The sequence below is a fragment of the Euphorbia lathyris genome, chromosome 1, assembly GCF_963576675.1.
Source record: "Euphorbia lathyris chromosome 1, ddEupLath1.1, whole genome shotgun sequence".
In the NCBI taxonomy this organism is placed as follows: domain Eukaryota; kingdom Viridiplantae; phylum Streptophyta; class Magnoliopsida; order Malpighiales; family Euphorbiaceae; genus Euphorbia; species Euphorbia lathyris.
Genome location: NC_088910.1, coordinates 29,083,377 through 29,111,099, shown reverse-complemented (window position 1 = coordinate 29,111,099; position 27,723 = coordinate 29,083,377). Strand labels below are relative to the sequence as shown.

The 27,723-nt window shown below is 34.4% G+C and overlaps 1 protein-coding gene across 1 annotated transcript; it reads left to right on the top strand.

Moving 5' to 3' along the window:
* The first annotated feature begins 21,643 nt into the window (after positions 1–21,643).
* On the top strand, positions 21,644–26,552 carry LOC136226399 (peptidyl-prolyl cis-trans isomerase FKBP53-like). The gene is made up of 11 exons (XM_066014868.1): positions 21,644–21,774; positions 21,930–22,003; positions 22,958–23,190; positions 23,336–23,460; positions 23,984–24,338; positions 24,581–24,730; positions 25,298–25,574; positions 25,753–25,840; positions 25,925–25,966; positions 26,050–26,098; positions 26,179–26,552. The coding sequence occupies exons 1-11, from the start codon at positions 21,762–21,764 to the stop codon at positions 26,258–26,260; spliced, it is 1,488 nt and encodes a 495-aa protein (XP_065870940.1). The 5' UTR covers positions 21,644–21,761; the 3' UTR covers positions 26,261–26,552.
* The last annotated feature ends 1,171 nt before the right edge of the window (positions 26,553–27,723 follow it).

Genomic DNA, 27,723 nt, shown 5'->3' with positions numbered 1-27,723 from the left:
ATAAAATTTACGAAATGATTAATAAAAATCATGAAACACATATGAAATACTTAATAATATAAGAATATAAAATAATTCAAAACATTGAAATGAATTAGCACATATGAATATTTGTGTGAAGGTGTCGCTGCTATCCTTTGCAAGAACAAAATTTGTACTAATTCCAAAAGTTACAAAACAAAAAACTTAAAAACCAGATAAAATATGGGAAAGAAAACTATCTCCTCACTATGGTGGTGGTGGTGGCGGCAGCCAATTAAACCCAAATTGATCATTATATCCTTGGACAAAGTAGTCAAAGTTAGCTTAAAATACTTGTGCATTTGCTCCAACCAATGAATCAATTAATTAAAAAAATTCAGACCAATCAATTAAATATTTGGATTAATCATTTAGTATCCGTTTGTTTCTATTTTTCGGAACTATTTTTTACCTTTCAATACTGAACAGGAGATAGAAAGTGTTTGGTAAAATTCCGAAAATATTTTTTCTTTTTGTTAAAAAAAACAACTAGCATCTACTGCGAATCAGTAAATAGCAAACAAAACCGTTGAAACATGAAATCTATATTGTTAATTTTCTTTTATGATTTATCTATAAATTTCAAATTTTCTACTAATGGCATGATATTATAATTAATTCATACACACGATTGAACTTTTCATTTTATATGAGAAAAGCTCAAATTTAGCATAATAATTTTTTTTGTAGGTATTATAATAATTTAATTGTTATATAACTTTTGCTTGAAAAAAAATTGTCCGGAACAAACAAACAAACTCCTGATTAATTAATATAATTCACCCACGAGGATATATGTACCTAAAAACAAATGGTTTTCTAGGTACCGTCATGTAAAAATGCTTAATCAGCCCTTAATATGATTTTTTCCTTAAAAGAAAGTGAAATTTAATAGAAATTCACTTTTGAAAAACTATTTATAACTATATCAAATCATAATAGAAATTCACTCATTTCTTCTTTGAGGATGATGTGATGATCTTTGTGGAAGGTAGTGAGGATCAAATGGGTGTGATCATGGATATCCTTAATAACTTTTGTTTTGCTTCTGGTTAAAAGCTTAACATCCAAAAGTCTAGGATGTTGTGTTCCAAGAATATTAGCCAGAGGGTCTGTAAGAACCTGAGTAAAATTTCAGGTATCCCTCTTACCAAGTCTTTGGGGAACTATCTGGGGGTTCCTCTTCATAGTGGAAGGGTTTCTAAGGCCTCATTTAAGGAGATCTTTGATAAAACTAATAAGAAATGTGCTAATTGGAAGGCTAAGTCCCTTTCTCTGGCAGGCCGGCTTACCTTGATCCAATATGTGAACTGTGATGCTCCTAATCACCTTATGCAAGCTTGTAAACTACCAGAACCTGTGCTTAATGACCTGAATAAAATCAATCGTCGTTTCCTGTGGGGGACCTCTGAAGAAGGAAATAAAATCCATCTGGTTCCGTGGAAGGAAGTCTGCCAGCCTAAAGAGAGTGGAGGTTTAGGGATTAGACAAACCAGGGACAATAATAAAGTCATGTTAATGAAACTTCTTTAGAGAATGTGGCAATCCCCGTCGGCTCTTTGGGTTCAGTTATTATGTGGTAAATACAGAAAGGATAAAGTCTTTGGGGGCCCAAGAGAGCGAGCTCTGAATAGTTCCTTCTTATGGAAAGGGGTGAATGCTGTGTTCTCAGAGTTTTGCTCTGGGATTGGTTGGTCGGTGGGAAATGGCAGATCCATTAGATTTTGGAAAGATGCCTGGCTGGGGCCGAAGCCTTTATTAGAGGAGTGTTCTTCTCTCCCGCCCCTGGAGGTTCGTGATTGGAGGATTGCTGATATGGTGGACTCAGAGGGGGGTTGGATTTGGTCTAACTTTGAGGCTTACCTGAATCTGGAAACTCTCCTGAAAATTCGGGGAGTTAAGGTGAGTAGTGATAAGGATGATGGGGATTTTCGATGTTGGTCCCTTACAAACAATGGGGCCTATTCTTGTAAATCTGCGTTTGAGGCTTTCTTTATAAACTTGGAATCTCCTCCTTCTGTCACTTGGAAAAACATTTGAGCCCTGAAAGTTCCCTATCGCATTAGGAGCTTTTTGTGGTTGGGTACTAAAGACAGGTTGCTCACGAACGTTGAAAGAAAAAGACGCCATTTAGTAGAGGTTGATACTTGTAGTAGATGTAGAGTTCAGGCTGAAACTACCTGCCACTCTCTCAGAGACTATGAGAAGAGTAAAAAGGTGTGGAAGGAGATTCTCCCAAGCCATTTACTTCCGAATTTCTTGGCCTATCCGGGTAATGATTGGTTTAAAGATGGGGTTAAAGGTTTATTGTTACCTGAGCTGGAGCATGGCAATATCCTCTTTGTTGTTGTGTGTCACCAACTTTGGCAGTGGAGGAATGCTGATATTTTTGGAGAAGGAGCAATCATCTTTCCTAATTTACTTGCTTTTTTCTCTAGGAAAATTAATACCATTATTAAGAGCTTTAAAGAGGAGTGCTTATCTAATTCTGTCCAGAGGAATGTGACCCATTTGGTGGGGTGGAGCAGACCTGGAGAAGGGACTGTAAAATTGAATACTGATGGCTCTTGTTTTTCGGATGGCAGAATTGCAGCGGGGGGAGTCTTGAGAGACGCAGGAGGTGCTTGGGTTTGGCTTTGCTCAGAACCTGGGAGTGAGATCTTCCTTCACTGCTGAGCTCTGGGGAATCTTCTCCGGGCTTAGACTCGCCAAAAGTCTGGGCTTAAAAATCTTCTGGTGGAATCTGACAACCTTGAAGCGGTTAAAATTATCTCTGATAATAAGGCGTTATGTTTGAGTAACCTTAATTTAGTAAAATGGATTAAAAGGTTATGTTCTTCCTTCGACACCATCAGCTTTGGGCATGTCTTCAGGGAACAAAATAGGGTTGCTGATCGTCTTGCGGCTGAGGGTCATGTGAGTTTACTTGGTGTCTCTTCCTTCCAGAATCCTCCAGATTTCCTACTCTCTCTTCTTTCTGATGACCGGGTTGGGGTTAGCTTTCCCAGGCTAATCCCGGGTTAGTTTTTTTTTGTTTTTGTTTTTTCTTTCCCTTGTCTACCAAAAAAAAATCATAATTTTAAATTATGTTAAATCAATAAAATCATTATTTTTAAAGATTAAAGTTTACAAATTAGGGGTCTAGAATATATTATCAAGAGTTTCGAATTTATAAATTGGGGTTTAAACTTTTTAAATTAGATATAAAAATATATTTTATTTGGTATATATAGAAAAAAATGATATATATAGAATTAAACTTGATGATATGATTTAATTGTAATTTTGTAGTCAAGTATTCATATAAAAAGCCCAGGAAGAAACCCTTAATTAATATGAAGGAAAAATTACATAGAAATCCATATTTTAAAAACTATGTATAATTATGTCAAGTTATAATTTTAGATTATGTCAAACTAGTAAAATCAGTACTTTTTATATTTTAAGGATTAGAATTTATAAACTAGAAGTCTAAAATATATTTTCTGGGGTTTATGATTTATGAATTGGAGTCTAGAATTTTTAAATTATAGTCTAAAATCATAATATAGAGAGAATAATGATATATTAAAAATTAAATTTGATAATATAATTTAATTGTAATTTTGTAATTAATTATAATATTCATGTATTTTTCCCTAATATGAATTTAAACCACGTTTATAATTTTGGGCTTTCCTTTTAAGATTACAGTCTAATACCACGCTAATTTGAAAAACAAAACAACTTAACGAGGGTATGTATCTATAAAATAATAATTATGAGTAATACAGTTAGAGGCTTTAACTTACCCGTGCCGGTGTGAGAGGCGGTCGGAGATCGGAGAAGAGGCGGCCGGAGAACGGAGAAGAACAGATTCAAGGATCGCGTTTCAAGGATTGGAGACGTGTTTTCTGTTGTCAAAATGAGGCGTGTTTTCTGTGAGAAAGGGAATCCAATTCCCTACGGGACCTGGGGTAATGGGCTTAACTTAAAGTATGGTGAATCCATAATCTAAAATGGGTAAAAAGAATGAGTTTTTTTTTTAAACAAACAAGAAAAAAGGGAATAAAACCTCCCATTCCCATTTCCATTTCTAAAGACCCCGAACCAAACGCCCCTTTAATCTTCAATTACATTTTTTGTGGGGTAAATTAATAATTATGGGTAAAGCTGAGTGAGCTACTTAGATGATAATTAATTAGAGGGATAATCATAGAGGCATATACATACAGTAATCATCAAAAAGGATAATCAATCATATAAAATTGATATTCATAATTATTACTACAATTTATTTAAAATGGTGTTGGGGCAAATGGGTTGCATCATTAGTCATTAATTATCAATAATTATTATTGAAGAAAAACAAAAATTAATTATATAATTATGTATTTGGTGCATGTGTTAGAATTGGGATTTTTTTTTGTATTAGTATTGTTTTTGTGGGTGGTTATGGTTATGGTGGAATCCAACTTTTAGAATCACATCTTAACTTTTGCAAATCTTCAACACTTCACAACTTATTTAAATATTAGAAAGTTTTTCCTAAAATTCCACCAAAATGAATCTATGTATATTTATTACTATAAGATTTTGATTCACATGTATATTGTTAAATCCATTCTTCACATTATTATTATAATAAGCTCTTAGCCTAGTGGTTGAGAGCTTATCTATACCTTGTGAGGTTATGGGTTCGAATCATATTCGGGTCTGGTGGGAATTTTTCTTTCTTCTTTAATATAAGTGCATTGCGCAAATTTTTTTTAAAAAAAAAGACCAGTGTGTTTAACAAAATATAGTATTTTTCTAATATAAATATTGCATTTAAGGTTGAAGATGAATCTTTGCAAATTTTCAAATCAGATTTTCAGATAAAAAGATTAACAACTAAACTTAAAATTGACTTTTCTTTAAAGTGGAATTGAATTATACTGTTAAATAAAGGTAAAGTTGCAGACTAAATAGATTGTATTGAGTTGAAAGAACTGATACATTTTTAGCATTTAAATTTCTCTAAAAAAACCATGTATTATAAAAATCGTCATATTTACTCCCCAAATTTACTTAAAGTAACAATTGACCTTCTAAGTCATTTTAAAATTTAAAGGGTAAATTTGAAAATTTTAAAGTATAGTAGGAAAGTAACTTTGGTTAAGAAATACATGGGTTTATAATTGAGATTCGTCGGACACTCTTTAAGTGGATTCTCTTCTAGTTAAAGTTTTCTATGTGTGCTAAGATTGGAACTCGATATCTAGTTTAAGTAACTTTAAAGTTTAAACTTCTGAGTCGGTAGTATTTTGATTTTGAAGATGATGGGTTGTTGTTTTTTTTTTTTTTTATGAAAAAAGATGATGGGTTGTTACTTAAAAATTAAAGGTTAGTTTCAAGGGTAAATTTCAAATAAAACCCATGTGGTTTCACTAATTTTCAGATAAAGGACTGTGGTTTACTTTTTGTCAAAACGATGATTGAAGTTTCACAGTTGGATTAATGCTATTAAAATCATCTTTAACGACCTGAAAATGAAAATTTTCAAGAATTAAAGTTGTTCAATGTCATATTTCCTATGAAACTACTTTTTTGATTTTCGAAAATCATTTTTTTGGAACTTTCTCTCTCTAAACATTAACTTTCTCTCTCTTTACTAAACTTCGTCTAAATAACCTTAAAATCAAAAGGTTGAAGAATTAAAGTTGCTTAGAATATTAGTAGTTCTTAAAATATGTCATTTTTGAAGTCGTCCAGGGTGATTTTAATCGATCGAAAAAGTCCTTATTTTACTAAAGTTGAAAACCTCAATCCTAAACCATAATCTTTTATCTGAAAATTAGTGAAATCAGAGGGGTTTTATTTAAAATTTACCCTAATTTCAATAACTTAAATTAGCTGAAAGTGAAGGGGGCCATACCACGCGGATGTTAGGCTTCTTATTGAGGCCCATCAAGTGTTTAGGCCTGCTTTGGTTCTAATTTTCAAACTAAACTTTTATATCTTATACATTTTTTATTTTTATTTTGAAATTTCGCTCCATAATTCATTAATAGAAGATGTTGTATTAGTTTTTTTTATGTTTTGCCTTTACCCTAACAAAACATTGAGGCAAATTAAAAAAACACGTGGTTACATTTATTCCGAGATACATATTTATAGTTTTTTTTGTCGTTGCAAAACGATAACTGTTTTTGCATTGTTAGAGCACATTTAGTGCCAAGTTACAAAGTTTGTAATTTCTTAGGTGCCACATAGGACAAGTAAAAAACTAAAGTAACATCTTATTATAATGGATCGTTGTTTCAAAATTTTATGGGAGTAAAATAAAATAGTTTAATTAATGAATAGGGACTGAAAAGGTAATTTTTTGAAAAAAAAAACAAACTTATTACTATTTTTCAAAAAGTAGGGACTAAATAGTCACTCCATCATTAATCATAGGTTACAAACAAAAAAAAGTAACAAGTGATATAGTGATAGGTTACAACTCCACATAAAAAAAATTATAACTAAATACTATGCATTAGACTTACTATTAGTAGATCGAGCATTTATAAAGATGACATTATAATAGAAATTTTTCTTAAAAGAAAAAACGAAAAATTCTCACTCTCCTCTCTTCCCATTTTTCTATTCCTCTCATGTAAATCAATATGAAAAGATTCAAGAATTACAAAAAATAAATAAATAAATGTAGAAATTACAAAACTCATTCTCCTCAATTAATATTTCAACCAAACTGATCGCTTTAATTAACATTTCAACAAATTATGAATCACAATTCGAAAATTGAAAAGAAAGACGCAATCTCCTCAATCATAATCCAACCTTTAAAAAGATTCAATTAACAAAAACAATTATCTTTCTCAGGACGATGATCTTTCACGTATCAAAAGCAATAAGCGATTAAACCGCTTTAATCGGAGCAAAAGAAGTAGATGAATGAAGGTAAGACATACAATTTGAGCGATTAAATAACTTGGAAAGGAATCAAGACATCACACACATAATTGGAAACATAAACTCATATTTCTAACAACAAAAACAAAAGGAAATGCAGTAATAAATCCAAAAGCAACAAAAGAATTTACTACACGAAAGAAAAATATCAAGTAAACAAATCTTATTACTATAAAAAAGCGTCATTATTAACGATAAAAATGAAAGATTTTTATAATAGGCAAACCTAAAACTATGAAGACCTCACAAATAATCTAGTAACGGGCTTTTGTGCCTGTTACAGTTAGATATTTTTGTGGGTCAAATACACAAATATCATAATTAAGTACTCACTAAACTTAATTCTTAATATGTTAGTATTTTCTATATATTACTAGTTTTTGACCCGTGCGATGCACAGATTCATCTTAATATATAAAAATTGACAAAAATATAATTTAATAATTACAATTAATGATATAAAGGTGATATATAAATTAAATATTATTATTTTATTTTCACATTTAATTTAAATAATCTTTTTATAGATAAATATAATAAAAAAATTAAAATTAATATATTATATTATATTTTTTATCAGTAAAAAATAATGAAGTGTCACCTCAGCTCCAACGTTACTGTTTTATATTATATATAAATATGCAGAGAATTAGAGAGATTATATGAATTAATTTAAATTATGTAGAACTTTTAGATAGAGATATGCAGAGAAATTATACTATGTGCCAGGTATACCACATCAATATCTGATGTGGTATACCTGGCCAATAACAGAATGACACATGTTAATTTTTTTAATTTGAAAAACCTCTTAAAAACCTCAAAATTCTCCTTTCAACGAGAAATTTTAGTGTGTGCCAGGCATACCACCTCAGATTTCTGAGGTGGTATGCCACGGCCAATCAAATTTTGACACCAATTAAAAAAATATTTAAAACAAATTTAAATATCAAATTGTTTTTTTATTCCCCATGTCCCTATCCTTTTACCCTCCTGTAATGGTGGTGCCGTGATTCTTCCTCAACCCTCCTGTAAAACAATATACTCTTTCTCAAAAAAAAAAAAAAAAAAAAAATCAGCATTAACGTTAGAGACTTCATTGCAGATTTAAAGCAAAAAAATAAAAACTAACAGATCCTTCTTCTTTTTTTTTTTGGAAAATCACATCCTTTTGAACTCAAATTTCATAGCTTCACCAATATGTCCTTGGAACAACCACCTTAACTTTCATCTATTTCTCAAATCACTCAGTGAATGTCTTAAAAATTAAAATGGAATTCAGATTAGGAGGGGTTATGAGAGAGATGATATAAAAGAAAATGGAATTCAGATTAGGAGGGGTTATGAAAGAGATGATATAAAAGAAAATGGAATTCAGATTAGGAGGGGTTATGAAAGAGATGATATTCAGATTAACGGTTTTTCCGTGGTAGTGTCGGCGAAGGAAGAGTAACGGAGATTATGAAAGAGCTGAAATTTAAATTAGCGATTTTTCGATGGTGGTGCCGGCGAAAGAGGAAGAACTGAGAAGTAAGGTTTGTGGCCATGGTGTTCAAGAGAGAGAGATAAGCTTGAGGGCAGCCGTAAACAAGCAGGAGAGAAGACTTGAGGTATGAGAATAATTACAAAATTTAAAATAATTAAATTCTTTTTAATTTAATAGGTGTCAAAATTTGATTGGCTGTGGCATACCACCTCGTAAATCTGAGGTGGTATGCCTGGCACATACTAAAATTAGTTTACCGCCGATTCTGCTTCGCCGGTCACCACGACCGCTCTATTCGTACACCTCCACTGGCATTCGGAACAATCCTATTCATCTTGATTTATCAGATATGAAGGACTTGATTTTCCACCGCCAATAGATAAAATTACAAAAGAATCCCTCTTATTATCCACTTTACCACCATTATCAACCCTTCCTCAACCATCTGTCCTCCTAACTTTCCCACTTGCAGTTCCTTTTCCGATTTTGTCTCCCTCCACTCAATCCCAATTCCAATTTTGTAGCACTTGATTTTCTACCATTGTTTCAAGATCTCAACCTCCTCCAACTAAAATTCACAGACCACAACGAGAAGAAGAAGAAGACAGTAATCTGGAAGTCTAATATCTCTAAGTCCCCAACCATCTCTAAGGTTGCCGGTCGCCAATAATAGCCTTATGAGATGAATTGAGAGAAGATTAACGGAGCGTTTGGTATTCTATTGAGATAGAGATAAGGATAAAGGTTGGGATATGGACAAGGATAAATAGTTGGGATAAAGATAAAAATATAATTCGAGAATTACTATTCAATGTTTGGTACGTGGGATAGGGATAGGGATAAAATAATAAATTTTACTATTTTAACCTTATTTAAACTACATAACATTAATTTGAGGGATAAGATGGACTTTTCCATCCTATTAAAATCGCATGAGCTTATCCCATCTCCTTATATCACCCCCCTCCTGGGTATAGGATTTGAGGGATAAGAGACTTATCCCTCGTCTGTCTCACTCTTCTATCTCACAAACAAACGCGGGATAACTTATCTCGTGTTTTTTATCCCTATCCCACCTCCTATATCCCTCTTAACAAACACCCCGTAAACTCTTGGGTTAGATGTTGATGGACATTAAAAAAAAGTTGAAGGAGACGGAGAAGCAGAAGCAGACGTGAAGGAGAAGGACAGTATAAGATATTAGATTTTTGCCTTGTAATTTTTTAGTATTTAGCTATTTAACACTTGTCTAATTTTTAATGGCCCGGCGTACCAAATAGGTGGTATGACGGGCACACAGTAAATTTTCTCATAGTACGGATACAATAATCTTTTTATAAATAAATATAATAATATAATTAAAGTTAATATATTATATTTTTTATCAGTAAAAAAAGAGAAAGTGACACCTCAGCTCCATCGTTACTGTTTTATATTATATATAGATTATGATTTTATACCATAATTTAAAAATTATAGACTTCAATTCATAAATCATAAACCCTACAAAGTATATTTTAGATTTTTAATTTATAAATTCTAATCTTTAAAATATATTAAAAAATATATTAGAAGTACTGATTTTACTAATTTGCCATAATCTAAAATTATGACTTGACATAGTTATAAATAATTTTTAAAAGATGATATATATATATATATATATATATATATATATATATATATATATATATATATATATATATATATATATATATATATATATTCGTAGCAATCATACATAAAAGCCCCTTACACATAACTATTACCAGTCATTGTTAAAAAATTATAGTTCTCATTATAAGCCACAAGAATATTATAGTTTGTGGGGTTAAATGCACAGTTGGTCACTGAACTTTCATGATTGTCTTAAAATGGCATTCAACTTCAATTTGTCTCAATAAAATCATTCAACTTGAAGTTTTGTTTCAATTAGGTCACTCTGACAATTTTAGTGGTTAAAATGCATCGGAATGATACTATGGCTGACACGTGAGCCTGAGTTAACTCATATTTCTAACTGAAACAACACGTGGTAGCCACCAGTCGGTTATTTTTATAAAAAAAATTAAAGTTTGTTTTTTTTCATAAAAATAATCTGATACATGGCTGCTCGGTGGTGCATACGTGGATACCATGTGTCGTATCGATTAGAGATCTGAGTTGACTCGTGCTGATATGTCACTCATGTCATCATTTCGATCCCTTTTAATTACTAAAATTGTCGGAGTGACCCAATTGAGACAAAACTCAAAGTTGAGTGATTTTATTGAGACAAATTGAAGTTGCATGACCATTTTGAGACAACCATATAAGTTCAGTGACCAATGGTGCATTTAACCCATTGAGTGAACCTTATATACAACACATTCAACATATAAATAAGGGAAAAGTACAAAAATAAACCTTGTGGTTACACTCATTTTCGAACAGCACCTACGTGGTTTGAAAGTTTGCAAATTGGTACCATGTGTTTCATTCCGTTAGCAAATATAGGTAATTTTGTCTAACAGTGTTAAAATAGCTGAGTTGGCAGTCAAAGTCAAAAGTTTAAAAGGGTATTTTTGTTCTTTTATTTATTCTATATTTTATAATTTATTATACCCAATGGATAACTGACACCTAACATTTTTCATCTCTCTCTCGTCTCTCTCCCAACTCTTCATCTTCTACAAGCTTCAATGGCAGAAGAAAACATATCCAACAAAATATTCTTCCTCGCCAGCAGATATTCAAGTTTTGATAAATCATCATGTTCATATAAAACTCTTTCTCCATCTCGAATGTTCTCGGTTCACTCTGATTCCGCCGTCGATCAAGTGCCACCACCGATCTCCACCTTTTTCCTTCCGCCTGTTCATCGTTTTCATCAGATCCAACTTCGTGTATCACAACAAAAATTTGGGAAATCTGCAGATTTTTTTTTAATAAAAGAAATCTACAGAAATTAGTTCAAACACAAAATTAAGCAATTAATTCCAGAATTAAAACAAAATTAAAAAATCAGGGGTAGAGTGTTATTATTGTTCAAATGGATTCCTCCTTTTTCTTATTTCTTGCTAATTGTTCAAGTTCAAAGTTGCTAAGATTCCGTTTTCTTCTCGTAGAGCAGACCATTTTTAAGAGAAAGGAAATGCAATCACAACCTTTTTTATCAGTAAAGGGAGGTGGTTGGCACTAAATCAATCTATAAAGCAAGAACCCAACCTGAACCACTCTAAGAAAAATTGGAAAATTGGTAATACACACTTGAAGTATAAGAAAAGTGTTGGTCCAGAAATAACGTATATAGAATAGATTTTGGTCGGTCATTGAAATCCATTCTCTGTAGCAGTATGCTTAACGCCATCGAAATAAGAAGAGTTCTTTGCTTGGATGGAAAAATCAACTCCGGCGAAGGAGATGAGAAAATTAGAAAAGATTTTGATCCCTGTAATCTTTGCTATGTTGATCCATTGAAGAAAGAAATGGAACAAAAATGGAGTTATGGAGTTCGGTTGAGGAGATGAAAGAATTAGAAAAGTTTAGTGTTATTTGGGATGGACAGAATTGCAGGAGAAGCTTGTAGAAGATGAAGACTTGAGAGAGAGACATGAGGGAGATATGGAAAATGTTAGGTGTCAGTGACCTATTGGGTGAGATTTAAAATTTTAAGATTATAATAAATTATAAAATATAGAATAAATGAAAGGACAAAAATACCCTTCTAAACTTTTGACTTTGACTGCCAACTCAGCTATTTTAACACCGTTAGATAAAAATGCCTATGTTTGCTAATGGAATGAAACACATGGTACCAATTTGCAAACTTTTAAACCACGTAGGTGCTGTTCGAAAATGAGTGTAACTACAAGGTTTATTTTTGTACTTTTCCCTATAAATAATTCACTTAATTCTTGGTTGGGGTTTGGTTGCTTGGTTGGTGCCAACCTAGTTGGGATTAACCTTCTTCCTTCCCTCCTTGAAACTCAGTTTCACTAAAAAAAACCATTAAATTTTATACTTCATATATATACAACCAAATAGACAACGTTGTATAATGAATTTTAGGGATAAGGTACCAAAATAGGCCTAAGGTTTTTGGGGAAGTACCAATTTAGGCTCAACGTTCAAAATAGCACCAACATAGGTTTAACGTTTACAACATAATATTGATTTAGGCTTAACGTTTACAATATAGCATCAATTTAGGCCTCACGTACAAAATAACACCAATATAAGCTTAACGTTTACAAAATAATATGAATTTAAGCTTAACGTTTTACAAAATATATACAATTTAACCTAAACGTCATAATTAAATTAATTATATTATATTCTTTCCCTGTTAACTTTATATGTTATCTTTTTATTTAGTTTCTATATTCTTATTTATTATAATACAATTAATTAGTATTCTTGTCCATTAAAATTTTATATTTGTTTTTCATAAATGATTCCATGACTACTAAATTTCATTGCTCATGTAATATACGCAAACTAAAAGTAATTGAATATAGGCAAAAAGCATCCTGAGCCCTCTGATCTTTCATTGTTTGGTGTATTAAGCCCTCGATCTTTAATTTAGACACATTGAGCCCATGATCTTTCATTGTTTGGTGCATTAAGTCCTCGATCTTTCATTTAGACACATTGAGCCCTTGATCTTTCATATATGGGTGTATTAGGCCCTTCCATAAATCAATTCACATATGATTGTATTAAGGGTCTGTTTGGTTCAACTAGAAGTGTTCAACGATCGGTTCGGTCTGAAAACCGAACCGAATCGAAACAACCGAATACCGAATAACACCTAAAATAAAAACGAATCTAACCGATTTATATTAACAAACCGAACCGAACCGATTCCTCACCGGAAAACCTCTCAACAGGAGGAACCCTAGTCGTCTCTCAATCAAAACCTCTCAATAGGAGGAAAGACAATTTCAGTCTGATCTCTTTAATATACTTGCTTGAAAATTTTCAAAAACTTTATTTATTTATTTATTTTGAATGTGACAGTTTATAATACATTGAGTATTTTTGTTTGACAATTTATATCTCTTCCGGCCATTGCCCAAGTACCCATTTTTATTTTTACTTCTAGGGTGTTTATTTAAGTTTAGGATCATGAAATTTTAATGTACATATTTTAAATATAATATAAACTAATAATTATTTAATAATTTATTTTATAAATAATGAAACCGAATACCAAACTGGACCGAACCGAATAATCGGTTCGGTTCAGTTCGGTTTGTTAATATAAATCGGTTAGGTTCGTTTTTGTTTTAGGTGTTATTCGGTATTCGGTTTTTTCGGTTCGGTTCGGTTTTCAGACCGAACCAAACCAAACAGGCCCTTAATACACTCATATGGGAATTGATTTATAGAAGGGCCTAATACACCTATATAGGGCTCAATGTGTCAGGGCTTAATGCACCAAACAATGAAAGATCAGGGGCTCAATATGTCTAAATTAAAGATCAAGGGCTTAATACACCAAACAATGAAAGATCAAGGGGTTCAGGATGCTTTTTTCCTTGAATATATTGTGGATATTCAATTACTTTTAGTTTGCGTATATTACATGAGCCATGGAATTTAAGAGTCATGGAATGGTTGATGAAAAACAAATATAAGGTTTTAATGAAGAAAACTAATTAATTGTATTATAATAAATAAGAAAATAGAACTAAATAAAAAGATAACATATAAAGTTAATAGGAAAAGAATATAATATGGTCAATTTAATTGTGACGTTTAACTTAAATTGGATATATTTTATAAACGTTAAGCTTAAATTCATATTATTTTGTAAACGTTAAGCCTATATTGATGTTATTTTGTACGTGAGGTCTAAATTGATGCTATATTGTAAACGTTAAGCCTAAATTGATATTATGTTGTAAACGTTAAGCCTATATTGGTGCTATTTTGAACGTTGAGCTTAAATTGGTACTTTCCCGAAAATCTTAAACCTATTTTGGTGCCTTATCCCTGAATTTTATAATGATATTAATGTCTATAGAAAAGTTTAGGAAAAAAACATAATTAAGCACCAAATATTTCCATGTTTTAAGGATTAATTCTTTTTATCATTTATTTTTCTATATTGAATCCTTAATCACGATTTTATTAAGTGTGGATGACACGCGTTGTTAAAAGATTTGGTCTGCTGACATGGACATTTTCACTTCTACTTGGACAAATAAAAAAGTAAGTTTCGTGATAAGGAAAGAGAGTAAAAAGTAAAAGGAAATTATAGAAATCGATTTACAGTATGTTCTTCCAAGCTGGAAATCGAGCTTGAAAGAATCTGCTAGAAATGAATTTTGCTGTTAGGGGAGAATATCGATTTACAATTTTAACGTTGGAAATCGAGAAGTGGGATAGGATAAGATCGAACTTGGAAGAACCTACCGACGTGTGGTGCCAAACTCTTATTTTTATTTGTCCATATCAACAAGCCGAATCGCCCTAAAGACGTGTGTTGTCAAACTTAATGGAAAAGTTAAATAAGGATCGGATCTATGATGGAATCAATGATCAAATGCTCAATATGAAAAAATAATTAACATGATCCTTAAATTAAATAAAGTTGAAGGGTTTAATTATGTTCTTTTTTTCAAAAGCTTAACAACATCAAATAAATAATTTTTAACTTAAAAAACATAAATATATTTTTATGGAAAAATTACAAAATTAGATCAAATGGGAGATCCATTTACATTTTTAACCCATTTTCTCAACCCATTATATATCTAGACTATGTTTGTGTGACTTTTCCAAAATACCCTTAATATGTTTGTAATTTACGTCACGTCTGTCTCCCTCTCGTCTGACTTCGCAGATTTCATGATATGTGAAGTCTGCGAAAATAATGTTTGAGTTCTTAGATGATTTCAATTCACATATTTCTTAATATGCGAATTTCGAACGTGTTTTTGCGAAGTGGTATATAACAATAAAAAGACACAACAACAAGGGATTCCAACATTAAAATCATAACATTATCAAAATTTACAACAAGATTGCCACAATAACAATATTAAAATCATAACATTATCAAAATTTACAACAGGATTGCCACAATAAACTCCTAACAAGTCATTTTAAAGCGAACGTGACAAATCTAGATGGAAATTTCTCCCTGTATTGGAAGTTCAGACTTTTTGGGATGAGAAATGGAAGTCTAGACCTTTTGGGATGAATGTCTCCCATGGTACACAACAAGATTGGCACAATAACTCCTAACTAATCATTTTAAAGTGAATGTGACCAATCTTGATAGGAATTTCTCCTTGTACATGAAGGAAAGTCATCTCCCCTGCACCCCATTACGCCGCCTTCTAGAAGGAATGTTATGTATTCAACCACCTTTAGAAAAATTTAATCGTGTTAGGTAGAAAAAATGACGATTTGGCTTCGCGAAATGAGGATTCGCAAAGCATGAGAATATAAATGTGCAAGGAAGAGGATGATTTTACTTTACGAATTGATGATTTCGCGAAGTCTGCGAGGTCTGAAACATGCTGATCTACTTTGCGAAAACGGATTACGCGAAGTCTGCGAGTGAAAAATCATTAAATTTTCTACTCGTAGACTTCACGAAATCATCGATTTATGAAGTAGATCGTCACGTTTCAGGCTCTTTCTCATCGCAAATCTTCGCGAAACCAGATTACGCGAAGTAATTTTCTAGAAAAACGTAGAGAAACCAGTAGATACTTACATTTTTTGTGCCTTTCACCATTAAAATCGTCAATAGCAATATGATAAACTAGGAAAAACGATGAAAATAATATAGAATAACAATTTCTTCGATGGTCACAAGAAGAAAGAAATGAGGAGGAACAGGAAGATAAAGAACCATGACTTCTTTTTCTAGGATTAGGAAGATGAAGAATCAAGAGATGGAGAGATAAAGAAGAGAAATACACAGTGATGTGGAGAAATGTGCAGATTTTGCGAAATTTAAAGGAAGAGAGGAAGATCAAAGGTCTGGTAGAGCAATCGTTCGCGTAAGGAAGAGAAGAGGGAAGGGGAAAGATGAAAGAGTGATGGTATTTTGAAAAAGTCACACAAACATAGTCTAGATATGTAGTATGTTGAGTAAATGAGTTAAAAATATAAATAGATCTCTTATTTGACCTAATTTTATAATTTTCCCGAACTAGATTGACAAAAATTAAGTGAAAACAAGCGAAATAAAATAAAAATATAGGAAAGTGTATGAACACTTATAAATTGTTCAGAAGAAAAAAGTAGAAAATTATGAGACATATATTAACAGTTTCTTAAGACAAATTTTGTTATTATTGACGATCGTCTTTCAGAATACAACATAGTACACGTAAGTAAACTCTTACCGTGAGTAAAATTATTATCACTAGAGTAAAAAAGTGGAATAATATGAACGTACACGGGGCAAAATGATTTTAGAGAGTAAAAATTGGAATTTTGTTTTTCAGTATCCGAAATTAGATAGTCCAAATCTATATAAATATGACTTGAATGGACACCAACATAAATGGAGATATTTATTAGTTTTAAAATTAATTTTAAAATAATTAATTCAAATTAATGGAAAATAATTCTTCTAGAATAATAATAAGGATAAGGATGAGTGGAAACTAAGATCAGTGGAGCTAAAGCAGATGAGGTGGTTAAATTATTTAGAAGTTGGAGGTGTGTTAGGTCTGAGGCTACAGGTCGTGCTGGTGGTATTTGGCTTTTTTGGAAGTCTGATCTGTTTCAATTTGATATTGTAAAGATGGATAAACAATTTATTCACAGTAAGGTTACTTACCTTGGGAATAAATCCCTCTTTATCACTATTGTGTATGCTGATCCTATTTTGGCTAATCGTAATCGTCTTTGGGAGGTTTTGTTTTCTTTAAGTACGAGTATGGTGGATGCCTGGTTTGTTGCCGGAGATTTTAACGATATTGCTTTCATGAGTGATCAAAGAGGTGGAGGGAATCACTATATCAATAGGTGTCTTAATCATAAGAAGAATATGGATTTGTGTGGTCTAACTGACCTTGGTGCTGCTGGTCACAAATTTACTTGGAAACGTAATAGTACCTTTGTTCGGTTGGACAAAGCCTATACTAATATTGTTGCTCAGAGTAGGTTTCCTGAGGCGGCGATGTTGAATCTCCCCTTCCATCATTCTGATCATTGTCCTATCCTTGTCAGGCTGATGAGAGGCCCTCGTCCGAGAGGGGAAAGACCTTTTAGGTATCTTGTGGCTTGGGAATCTCACCCTGAGTTTAAGAACTTTGTCCATGATAATTGGAAACCCCATTCTAATGTTTTAATGGCTGCAGAGGGTTTTAGAAGTAATGTGGTGAGCTGGAACAGGAACATCTTTAGCCATATTATCAGGAGGAAGCATAAAATTCTGAGTAGGATGGAAGGCATTCAACGTTCCTTGGAAGTCAGGTTTGACCATAATTTTAGTTGTCTTCTTAGATCACTCCAGAATGAGTTGGAAGCCGTGCTTAAACAAGAGGAGTTACTTTGGTTTTAGAAATCAAGGAAAGCATGGATTAGAGATGGCGATCGTAATACGAGGTACTTCCATCTTTCTACTATAATCAAAAGGCAGAGAAATCAGATTGATGCTATCAAAGATCCTAATGGCAATTGGGTTTATGAGGGTGAAGATATCCATCTCCTGGCCCTCAATTTCTACAAGGAGTTATTTAAAGAAGATCCGGGGACTTGGATGGAGCTCTGTCTAGGTTTACTTTTCCGGAGGTTGGTGAGGATAAGACTATTAAAGCTTTTCACCCTGTTGATCAGAAAGAGATTAACCAGGCGGTTTTTAGCATAGGAGCTACTAAAGCTCCGGGGATTGATGGGCTCCCGGCCGGATTTTATCATAAGCATTGGGATACTGTTAAAGAGGGAGTCTACAATTTTATAAAAAGGGTTTTTGAGGGGTCGAAGGATATTAGGCTTGTGAATAAAACTCTTCTGGTCCTGATTCCTAAGGTGGAGAAGCCTTCCTCTTTCTTACAGATGAGACCTATTAGTCTGTGTAATGTGATTTATAAGGTGGTTACCAAGATCATGGCTAATAGACTTAGGTGTATTCTCCCTGAGATTATTAGCCAGAATCAAGGCAGTTTTATCCCAGGGAGACAGATGATGGACAATATTGTTATCGCTCATGAGATGGTTCACTTGATGAAAATAAAAAAGGGAAACCGTGGTATTGTGGCTCTGAAACTGGATCTTGAAAAAGCTTATGATCGGATTAACTGGAGCTTTCTTCTTGATTGTCTGGAGAAAGCTGGGATCCCGGATAATTGGAGGAATTTAATAGAGGCTTGTATTTCTTCTCCTGTCTTCCAAGTTTTGATTAATGGGGATTTGTCTGAGGAGTTTACTCCTTCCCGGGGTATCCGTCAAGGGGACCCTATGAGCCCTTTCTTATTTGTTATTGCTATGGAGAGACTAACTCATCTTATCCAAGATGCTGTGAGTACTGGGAGGCTTCACCCGGTGTCCATTAATAAATTCTGTCCCCCGGTCACTCATCTGTTCTTTGCTGACGATGTGATGATCTTTGTTGAAGGGAGTGAGGAGAAAATTGGCGTGATTATGGACATCCTTACTAACTTTTGTTCTGCTTTTGGTCAAAAGCTTAACATCCATAAATCTAGGATGTTGTGCTCTAATAATATGGATCAAAAGGTCTGTAAGAAGATGAGTAAGATCTCTGGTATTCCTCTTACCAAGGCTTTTGGAAACTATCTGGGGGTTCCTCTCCATAGTGATAGAGTTTCGAAAGCTTCCTTTAAAGAGATCTTCGATAAAACCAATAATAAATGTGCTAATTGGAAGGCTAATTCCCTTTCTCTTGCGGGGCGTCTTACCTTGATCCAATATGTGAACTGTGCGGCTCCCAATCACTTAATGCAAGCTTGTATGCTGCTGGAGCCTGTTCTTAATGGCCTCGATAAAATAAATCGTCGGTTCCTATGGGGAAACTCGGAAGAGGGAAAGAAAGTTCATCTAGTTCAGTGGAAGGAAGTTTGTCATCCTAAAAATATGGGAGGATTAGGGATTAGACAAGCCAGGGATAATAATAAAGTTTTGTTAATGAAGCTTCTTTGGAGAATGTGGCAATCCCCATCGGCTCTTTGGGTTCAGTTATTGTGTGGGAAGTACAGAAAGGATAAGATCTTTGGAGGCTCTAAAGAGAGAGTTCTTAGTTGTTCTTTCTTATGGAAAGGGGTTAATGCAGTGTTCTCAGAATTTTGCTCCGGGATTGGTTGGTCGGTGGGCAATGGCAGATCTATTAGTTTTTGGAATGACACTTGGCTTGGTAAGAAGCCTTTATTAGAGGTGTGTACTTCTCCTCCGCCTCTGGGGATACGTAATTGGAGGATTGCTGATGTAGTGAACTCGGAGGGTGATTGGCATTGGTCGAGTTTTGAGGCTTACCTTGATCTGGAAACGCTCCTGAAGATTCGGGGAGTTAAAGTTAGCAGTAAAGAGGAAGATGGGGATAATCACTGTTGGTCCTTTACAAACAACGGGGCTTACTCTTGCAAATCTGCGTTCGAGGCGTTCTACCTCAATTTGGATCCTCCTCCTTCAGCCGCTTGGAAGAACATTTGGGCCTTAAAAGTTCCTCACCGCATCAGAAGTTTACTGTGGCTTGGTGCTAAAGATAGGTTGCTTACGAATGTGGAAAGGAAAAGGCGCCACTTAGTGGAGGCTGATACTTGTAGCAGATGCAAAGCTCAAGCTGAATCTACCTGCCATGTCTTTAGAGATTGTGTGAAAAAAAAAATGTGTGGAGGGAAATTCTTCCGGCCCACTTGCTTCCTAATTTCTTGGCCTATTCTGATCGTGATTGGTTTATTGACGGAGTTAGGGGTGTGTTATTACCTGAACTGGAGCATGGGGCTATCCTCTTTGCCGTGGTCTGCCACCAGCTCTGGCATTGTAGGAATGCTGATATTTTTGGAAAAGAAGCAATTACCACTCCTAATTTACTTGCTTTTTTCTCTAAAAAAATTAATACCATTATTAAAAGCTTCAAGGAGGATAGCTTATCTAGTTCTATCCAAAAGAATGTGGTTCACCTTTTGGGTTGGAGTAGACCTGGTGAAGGGATCGTGAAATTGAATACAGATGGCTCGTGTCTTGTGGATGACAGAATTGCGGCTGGAGGTGTTTTGAGAGACGCGGGTGGTGCCTGTGTGTCTAGCTTTGCTCAGAATCTAGGTATGAGCTTGTCCTTCACTGCGGAGCTCTGGGGGACCTTATCTGGGCTTAAGCACGCCAAGAATCTGGGGTTGAAAAGATTGCTTGTGGAATCAGACAATCTAGAAGCGGTTAAAATTATCTCTGAGAACAAGACCTTGAGTTTGGGTAGCCAAAATTTAGTGAAAGGGATCAGAAGATTATGTTCCTCCTTCGACTCCATCAACTTTGGGCATGTCTTCAGGGAGCAGAACATGGTTGCTGACCGCCTCGCTGGGGAGGGCCATGTGAGGATGTTGAGAATCTCTATTTTCTCGTCTCCTCCGGGTTTCCTCTTATCTTTGCTTTCAGATGATCTTGTTAGGGTTAGCTTTCATAGGCTAATGCCGGGTAAGTTTGTGGTTTGTTTATTTGTTTTTCTTTTCTTTTCCTACAAAAAAAATAAGGATAAGGATAAAAATGATAATTGGTCGTAATAAACGTGGGTTGGTCCAAGGGCCCCCATTCTGGTGCGCATTTATGTTGCCATGTTGTGCGAGTGCACCCTTAATATGATGGGGCTTAACTGTGCCCTCTGCGTGTAAGAAAGTTTTTTCCCTAATAATTGATTAAAGGCTTATAAAGTTATTTTATTTATAAACTAATGGAAAGTTTCGTTTAATTCTTATATGGGATGAAGAGATTTAATTTAACGTTTGTTGCTTCTATCATCCTCAAAACCATTCCAATTAGTTCATTTTGAACATTAAAAAAACCCATCAATTATCATCCTCAAAACATCAATTTCTCAATAATCACTTATCAATTTCCAACTTATAATACACCATTAAAAAAACCTAATCGCATTTAATTTACCCCTTTTAACTCTTTTGGTTTTTTGAACAACCATAGTTGTACACGTAGGCTTAGAGAGGCATAGATTGCTTATCCTACTATTATTCGCTGCTTCAATACACGTGTCCTTCACTGGTGAAGGTTCACGAAATTTCCGTGCATCGTTTCCACTTGTCCAATAACACGAGGCAGTGTTAGGGTTTTAAAGAAAGAAAGAATCGACTAGGGTTTAAGAAAATTATACTTTGAACCTTGTTGTGCCCGAGAAGAAATGGGTTTCTGGGGTAAGTACTTCCATTTTTCTTGGCACTTTCCGCTCTTATGCGTTTGGTTAGTCTGAAATCCTTGGAAAATTGAAGACTGTTTCGTAGGTGTTAATAAGATGCCATGGATTTGATTTTGCCTGTGGAATGCTAACATCCTGTTTCATGTTGATTAGGGATTGAAGTGAAACCGGGCAAACCGCACCCCTACCACTCTGACAACGTGGAAGGAAGGCTTTATGTAACTCAGGTACTAGTCCAATTTTCTTCTAAATGACATTCAAATTTAAGCAGAAAATAAGTTTTAAGCTTCCCCCCGATTTTTACTAGTATTGTTGATAAGTTTGGAGATTGACTTGGGTGCACTTTTAGGATTTTTTCAAGATTCAATTAGAACTTTGAACATTGTGGAGTCTTACCTGTGTACAATCCTGATTAATGAAAGGATATGAACAGTGTCGGGCTTCTCTTTTGACCCATGCGTTCATGGTCAACCCTTTCCTTCTTACTCAGAATGTGGTGTCTGGTACTGATATACCTTTCAAACCTATATCTAGTTATCTACTCAAATTTGAATGGGTTTGTCATTATTTATCCATATGTTAGTTATATGGTAATACCTAAGGGGCAATTGAACTTGCAGGGTTGCATTGTTGACAATATTGTGGATTTCCACATAAATATTCTGTATTTGTTTGCTTGGTTTCTTTGTTATTTATCCTGGAAAAGATTTGCCAATTTTGCTGATTATCTTTGTTGACATGCTAATAATCCATTTTATTCTGTGTAATGATGACTTTTCCACACGTTTGTGCATTGGGAGGAATATTTAGTTTATTGTGGACTAACTGAAGAAGGAAATGATTTTCCTCTTCATTCTGAGAAGAATGAAAGCTAAACCCTTAATGTTTCCATTTGCATTAGGATTTGTACAAACCTCTGGTCTGGAAAAATTTCTATGTGGTCTTTATAAATGAGAAACTTTTAATTAGCTGAAAGCTGTTGGAGAAGAAGATAGTTTATGCTCATGTTGATTATGCTTTTCATATGTGACTTTGTTTGCGTTGAATATTATTATAATTAGTTCTCCTGAATCATTTGTTGCTTCATTCATCTTCAGAGACTAACTGTAATGCTGTTACCATTATTAATATCAAAGTACATTTTATATTTTAAGCCTGTAATATATTGTTTCATGATTTAGGCAACTCTAGGCCTTGGTTCATCGTCAGAGAGGTGCATACTCCAGTGTTCTGTTGGGCATAAAAATCCTATTTACTTGTGTTCCTTGTTACCTGATAGAACCGAATCTTGCTCCTTAAATCTTGAATTCAAGGATGAACTAGTAGCCTTTTCAGTGATTGGCCTGAGGAGCATCCATCTATCTGGCTACTTTGTCTCTGATGAAGGGGATGATCTCCCTGATGAATATGAGTCGTATCCTTTTCACATTGTTGCGTGGGTTTTTGCTTATTATCTTATTTTTTCCCTCATCTCCATCCTTGGCTACTATCTCTTGGTGTTATTGTATTGTGAGAAAATGATGTAGTTTGGATCACCTGTTCCTTACTACTATCTTTAGTGATTCCGCAAAGGACATTTCTACAGACACGGAAGATTCCAGTGAATTTGATTATGTTGAGCCCTTTACTGATGATGATGATGATCTTGAAATGTTTTCTCCTTCTCCTGTCCCCAAGAGTGGAGGTATTATATTCTGCTTATGACCAGATGCAAATACTCAAAATTAGGAATCGTTATCTTTTGGTTATTATTTTATGTTTACAGTTTTTTGAAGGATTTTCTTTTTAATGATTTTAGAATTCGACTTACGGATTGCGTGATGAAAATTGATACCTAGCTTCTATATTTAAAAATGTAGATGTGGTATGGGGAATGCATCAGCATGTTGAAAGTATAGGTTGTTATTGACTTTTTGTAGACACTGAGATATTCAGATTCCTAGCTTTTGAAGTGAGATTATGATGTAGTCTTTCAAATGTTTCAAAAATTTGCTGAAGTTTTGGTAATTCAATCTACAATAGAAGATTTGCAAACACTTTCTTTTTTGTACACAACTGCATGTATTATGTTTGCTACATATTCTTACTCTGAACACCTGAGAACAGTGCAGGACTTTTAACTGTAAGATGGGTGGTATTTTATGTTGTGACTTATAGCTGGAGTTGACTGAAGAGTATTTTCTTCTCAAATTTCCCCTTTTTTATAGTTGTAATTGAAGAGATAGTAGATGATGAGAAACCCACACATGAAAATGATCAGTCTAAACGTTCTAAGAAGAACACTCAACCAAGTGTTCATGAGGATCAAAATAACTCCCAACAGAAAATTGTTAGTAAGAGGGGAACTGGTGGGTCGGTTTTGGAAAGTGAAGATGAAGATGGCTTTCCAATTGCTTCCTCACAGAAAAGCAAAGCTGCAGCTGAGGAATCCAAAGCAGAGGAAGATGTAGAAAAAGATAACAGAACCAACCAAACAAAGAAGAGACAAGGAGCTGAAAGTGACGATGCTACGGGAAAAAAGAGAAAAGTTAAAAGTACTGACGAAGAAGGTCAACTGATAAAGTATGATATACTCATTTGTGGAATTTATCTGAAGTTGTAATTGCACTTATGAGTTCCATGATCGCCACCCACCTCACCCATCTCCCTGAACCATTTTTTATTTTCTTGCTTCAGAGTTATCAAAACTTAGGGAATATGTCAATAGTAGTATTACTTTATACTTCCAACAAGTTGGGAAGCCTGCCATCTGTTAGCTCATCTCTTCTTCTACCTTTTGAAGTGTTTGTTGCTTTGAATGTCAGGAAAAAGAAGGAAAGGCTCAAAGAAAAGAGTAATAATAAGGTAAAAACTGATGGATTAATAGGTGATGATAATGACAATAATCTTTCCAATCATGGAATCCAGCGTGAGGAGGTAAAGGGAGCAGAATCTCAAAATGAGCAGAAGCAGAGGTGAGAACTTCAATCTGCAAATCTTCCCATGTATTATTACTCCTACCAGTATGTTTTAGGATTTTTATGTATATTTGCACTGGTTATGTTAAAATGGTGGTTCTGGATAGACTATCTTAAGTGTCAGCATATGCAGATGTTAGTTTAAGTTTTTCATCTTTCACAATGAGGCCTTGTACTGTTGTTAATATTTGCGTTTGCATATATGTTGGAGGGAACCAACAAAATATTGCAGTTTGAAAGCAAAACGACATAAACCTTGAAATAGATTTTGGTTCTTACCGAGTTTGCTTTCATAAATGTCTATAAATTTTGCTAGGATGCACGCTATGTTGCACTGAAACTCCTCTTCACTAGCGTTTCTGCGTTTCTTGTCCATTTCTGTTTCGTCGTTTCCATTTCTGTTTCCAAGCTATGCGTCTTTAGAAATAACATTTCCCGGTGTCCGTTTCCATGCAACATAGCATGCACTTATGTCCTTGTATGCACATATACATGTTTGTGACACCTGGTCTATAGGTCTATGCTGAATTTACTCACTGAACATGTTGCTGAATCAAATTGCAGGGGGCTTGTCACTGATGCCAAAAATGAGCCTGATGAAAGCACATCTGACAAGAAAAAGAAGAAGAAAAAGAAGAACAAGAAAAATAAGGATAATGGGGAGGATACGAGTAAGGATAAAAATGTTTCAACTGTGGCAGCTGAAGACAAGTCTGTGAGCTCTGAAGATAAGCCATCTGCAGCCAAGTCTTCACAAGTTAGAACCTTTTCCAATGGGTTAGTTATTGAGGAGATAGCAATGGGCAAGCCAGATGGTAAAAAAGCTTCTCCTGGGAGTCAGGCAAGTCACTTGTCAATTTGATAGTTAACTCTTAAAGTGAAAGCCACAAACAGATTTGTGTATCGTTAACAAGTCTTTAGTTGGTAGTTTATCTGCTGGAAGTAGGTCAACTGGTACACAGGTCATTGGTTAATTTTACTTAAACTATTTGATTGAGAGGAATGTCTTTGGTTTTCAGGTTAGTGTGCGCTACATTGGCAAACTGAAAAAGAACGGAAATATTTTCGATTCTAATGTCGGAAGAGCACCCTTCAAATTCCGCCTAGGTACTACAGAAATGGATTGCAGATGAGGGGATTATAGGAACTTGTTTTATTAGTGATTTTAATTCTCTACTTGTGGTTCTGCAGGTGTGGGACAAGTAATAAAGGGTTGGGATGTTGGTGTCAACGGTAATTATTTTACTTAGCGAACCCCACCTGTTCATTTTAATTAACTAAAGTATTTACACATTGTATTCATATTGAATCCTCAGGCATGAGAATTGGGGACAAAAGAAGGCTCACTATTCCACCAGCAATGGGGTAAGGCAAATGCTATACTTTGTTCATCATAACTTTATCTTCTGGTGCACTTCATCTAGAATATGTACATTTTAATACAGTTATGGAGATAGAGGAGCTGGTGGGAAAATACCACCGAATGCATGGCTCGTGTTTGATGTCGAGTTGGTGAATGTTAAGTGAGGAATTACCTCTAATTCCCATCAATTTTGAAACTTAGATAGACTGCCTAAAAATGGATACCGAAGTATGCTGATTTTTGATGTCAAGTATAGCATTAGTTCGCTCTGTCATTGTTCAGGTGGATGAGTAGAAATTAATACTGTATTTCCAGAAGACCTTAAATTCGAATTAAGTTTTGTTTCCATCAACTCTACTTTTGAGCTATAGTTTGAGTCCATTTTTGTGACTTGAGCTTGACTTCTATGAAGATCGATAGGTTTGATTATGAATTACTCTCAGATTTGTTTTATCATGAATTTAAAGTAGAATTTAAAGTAGAGAGCTGAATGTTTATAAGAAAAAGAAGCTGGTTAGATCGAATCATAGGATAGAATCAATAAAATCACATTTTTCACATTTATAAAATTATAATTTCTTTTATACATTATGCATCAAAGATTAATTGTGATTAGGTTGTAGATATCATCATATTAATAGGTTTTGTAAACCCTTTTTTTTTTTATTACAACCAATTATAAATGATGTTAGTTAAGTTCATTTTTAGGCTTAATAGGTATCCAGCCCCTTAAACTTATAACTTTTTTTCACTTGGCCCCCTCAACTTAGGGGACAACCTTTCAACCCCCTTAACTCTCCAAAAACATCACATACAACTAGACTTATCCACGGGCCCGGGTACCCGCCCGGCCCGCCCAGGCCCGTGTCCCTTGGACCGGGCTTGGACAATAAAAATTGTTCATCGGCTCAGGCCGGTCCAGGCTCGTCAAAGCCCGCCTATTTTTTGGGCGGGCTTGGGATTAATAAAAATAACACGGCCCGGCTCGGCCCGCTTATTAATATTAATTAATAAATATATATTTATATATTAAATATTTATTTTTAAGTATAATATTTATTTTTTTATAATTAACAATTATATATATATATATATATTTAGGTGGGCTTATATGGGTTGGGCTCGGGATTTGATTTTTAAGCCCGAGCCCAGCCCGGCCTGAGCCCACCTAAATTAATTGTGGGCTGGGCTTGGGCTGAGCATTTTTACTTAAAAATCCGACTGGCCCGGCCCGAGCCCGGCTCAGCCCGGTCCATGGACAAGTCTACATACAACCCCTTAAACTTGTAACTTTTTTTCACCTGGCCCCCTCAACTTAGGGGACAACCTCTTAACCCCCTTAACTCTCCAAAAATATCACATACAGCTCCTTACACCCCTATATCCGGTCAAAATATTGACCCGTGTAGAAAACGCGTTTGACTGTTGATCACACTAATGCCACATGTCATTTTTTTCTTAAATTTTTCCATGTAAATCCAGTAAATTACCCCATAATTTGGGCATCCGTAGAGTCTTCTTCCTTGATTTGCAGGTTTCCACGAAACCTTAAATACAATATATTCACCACAAAAACATGATTCATGAGTACCCACCATGAAATCGGTTTCAAGAACAACACAAGCCC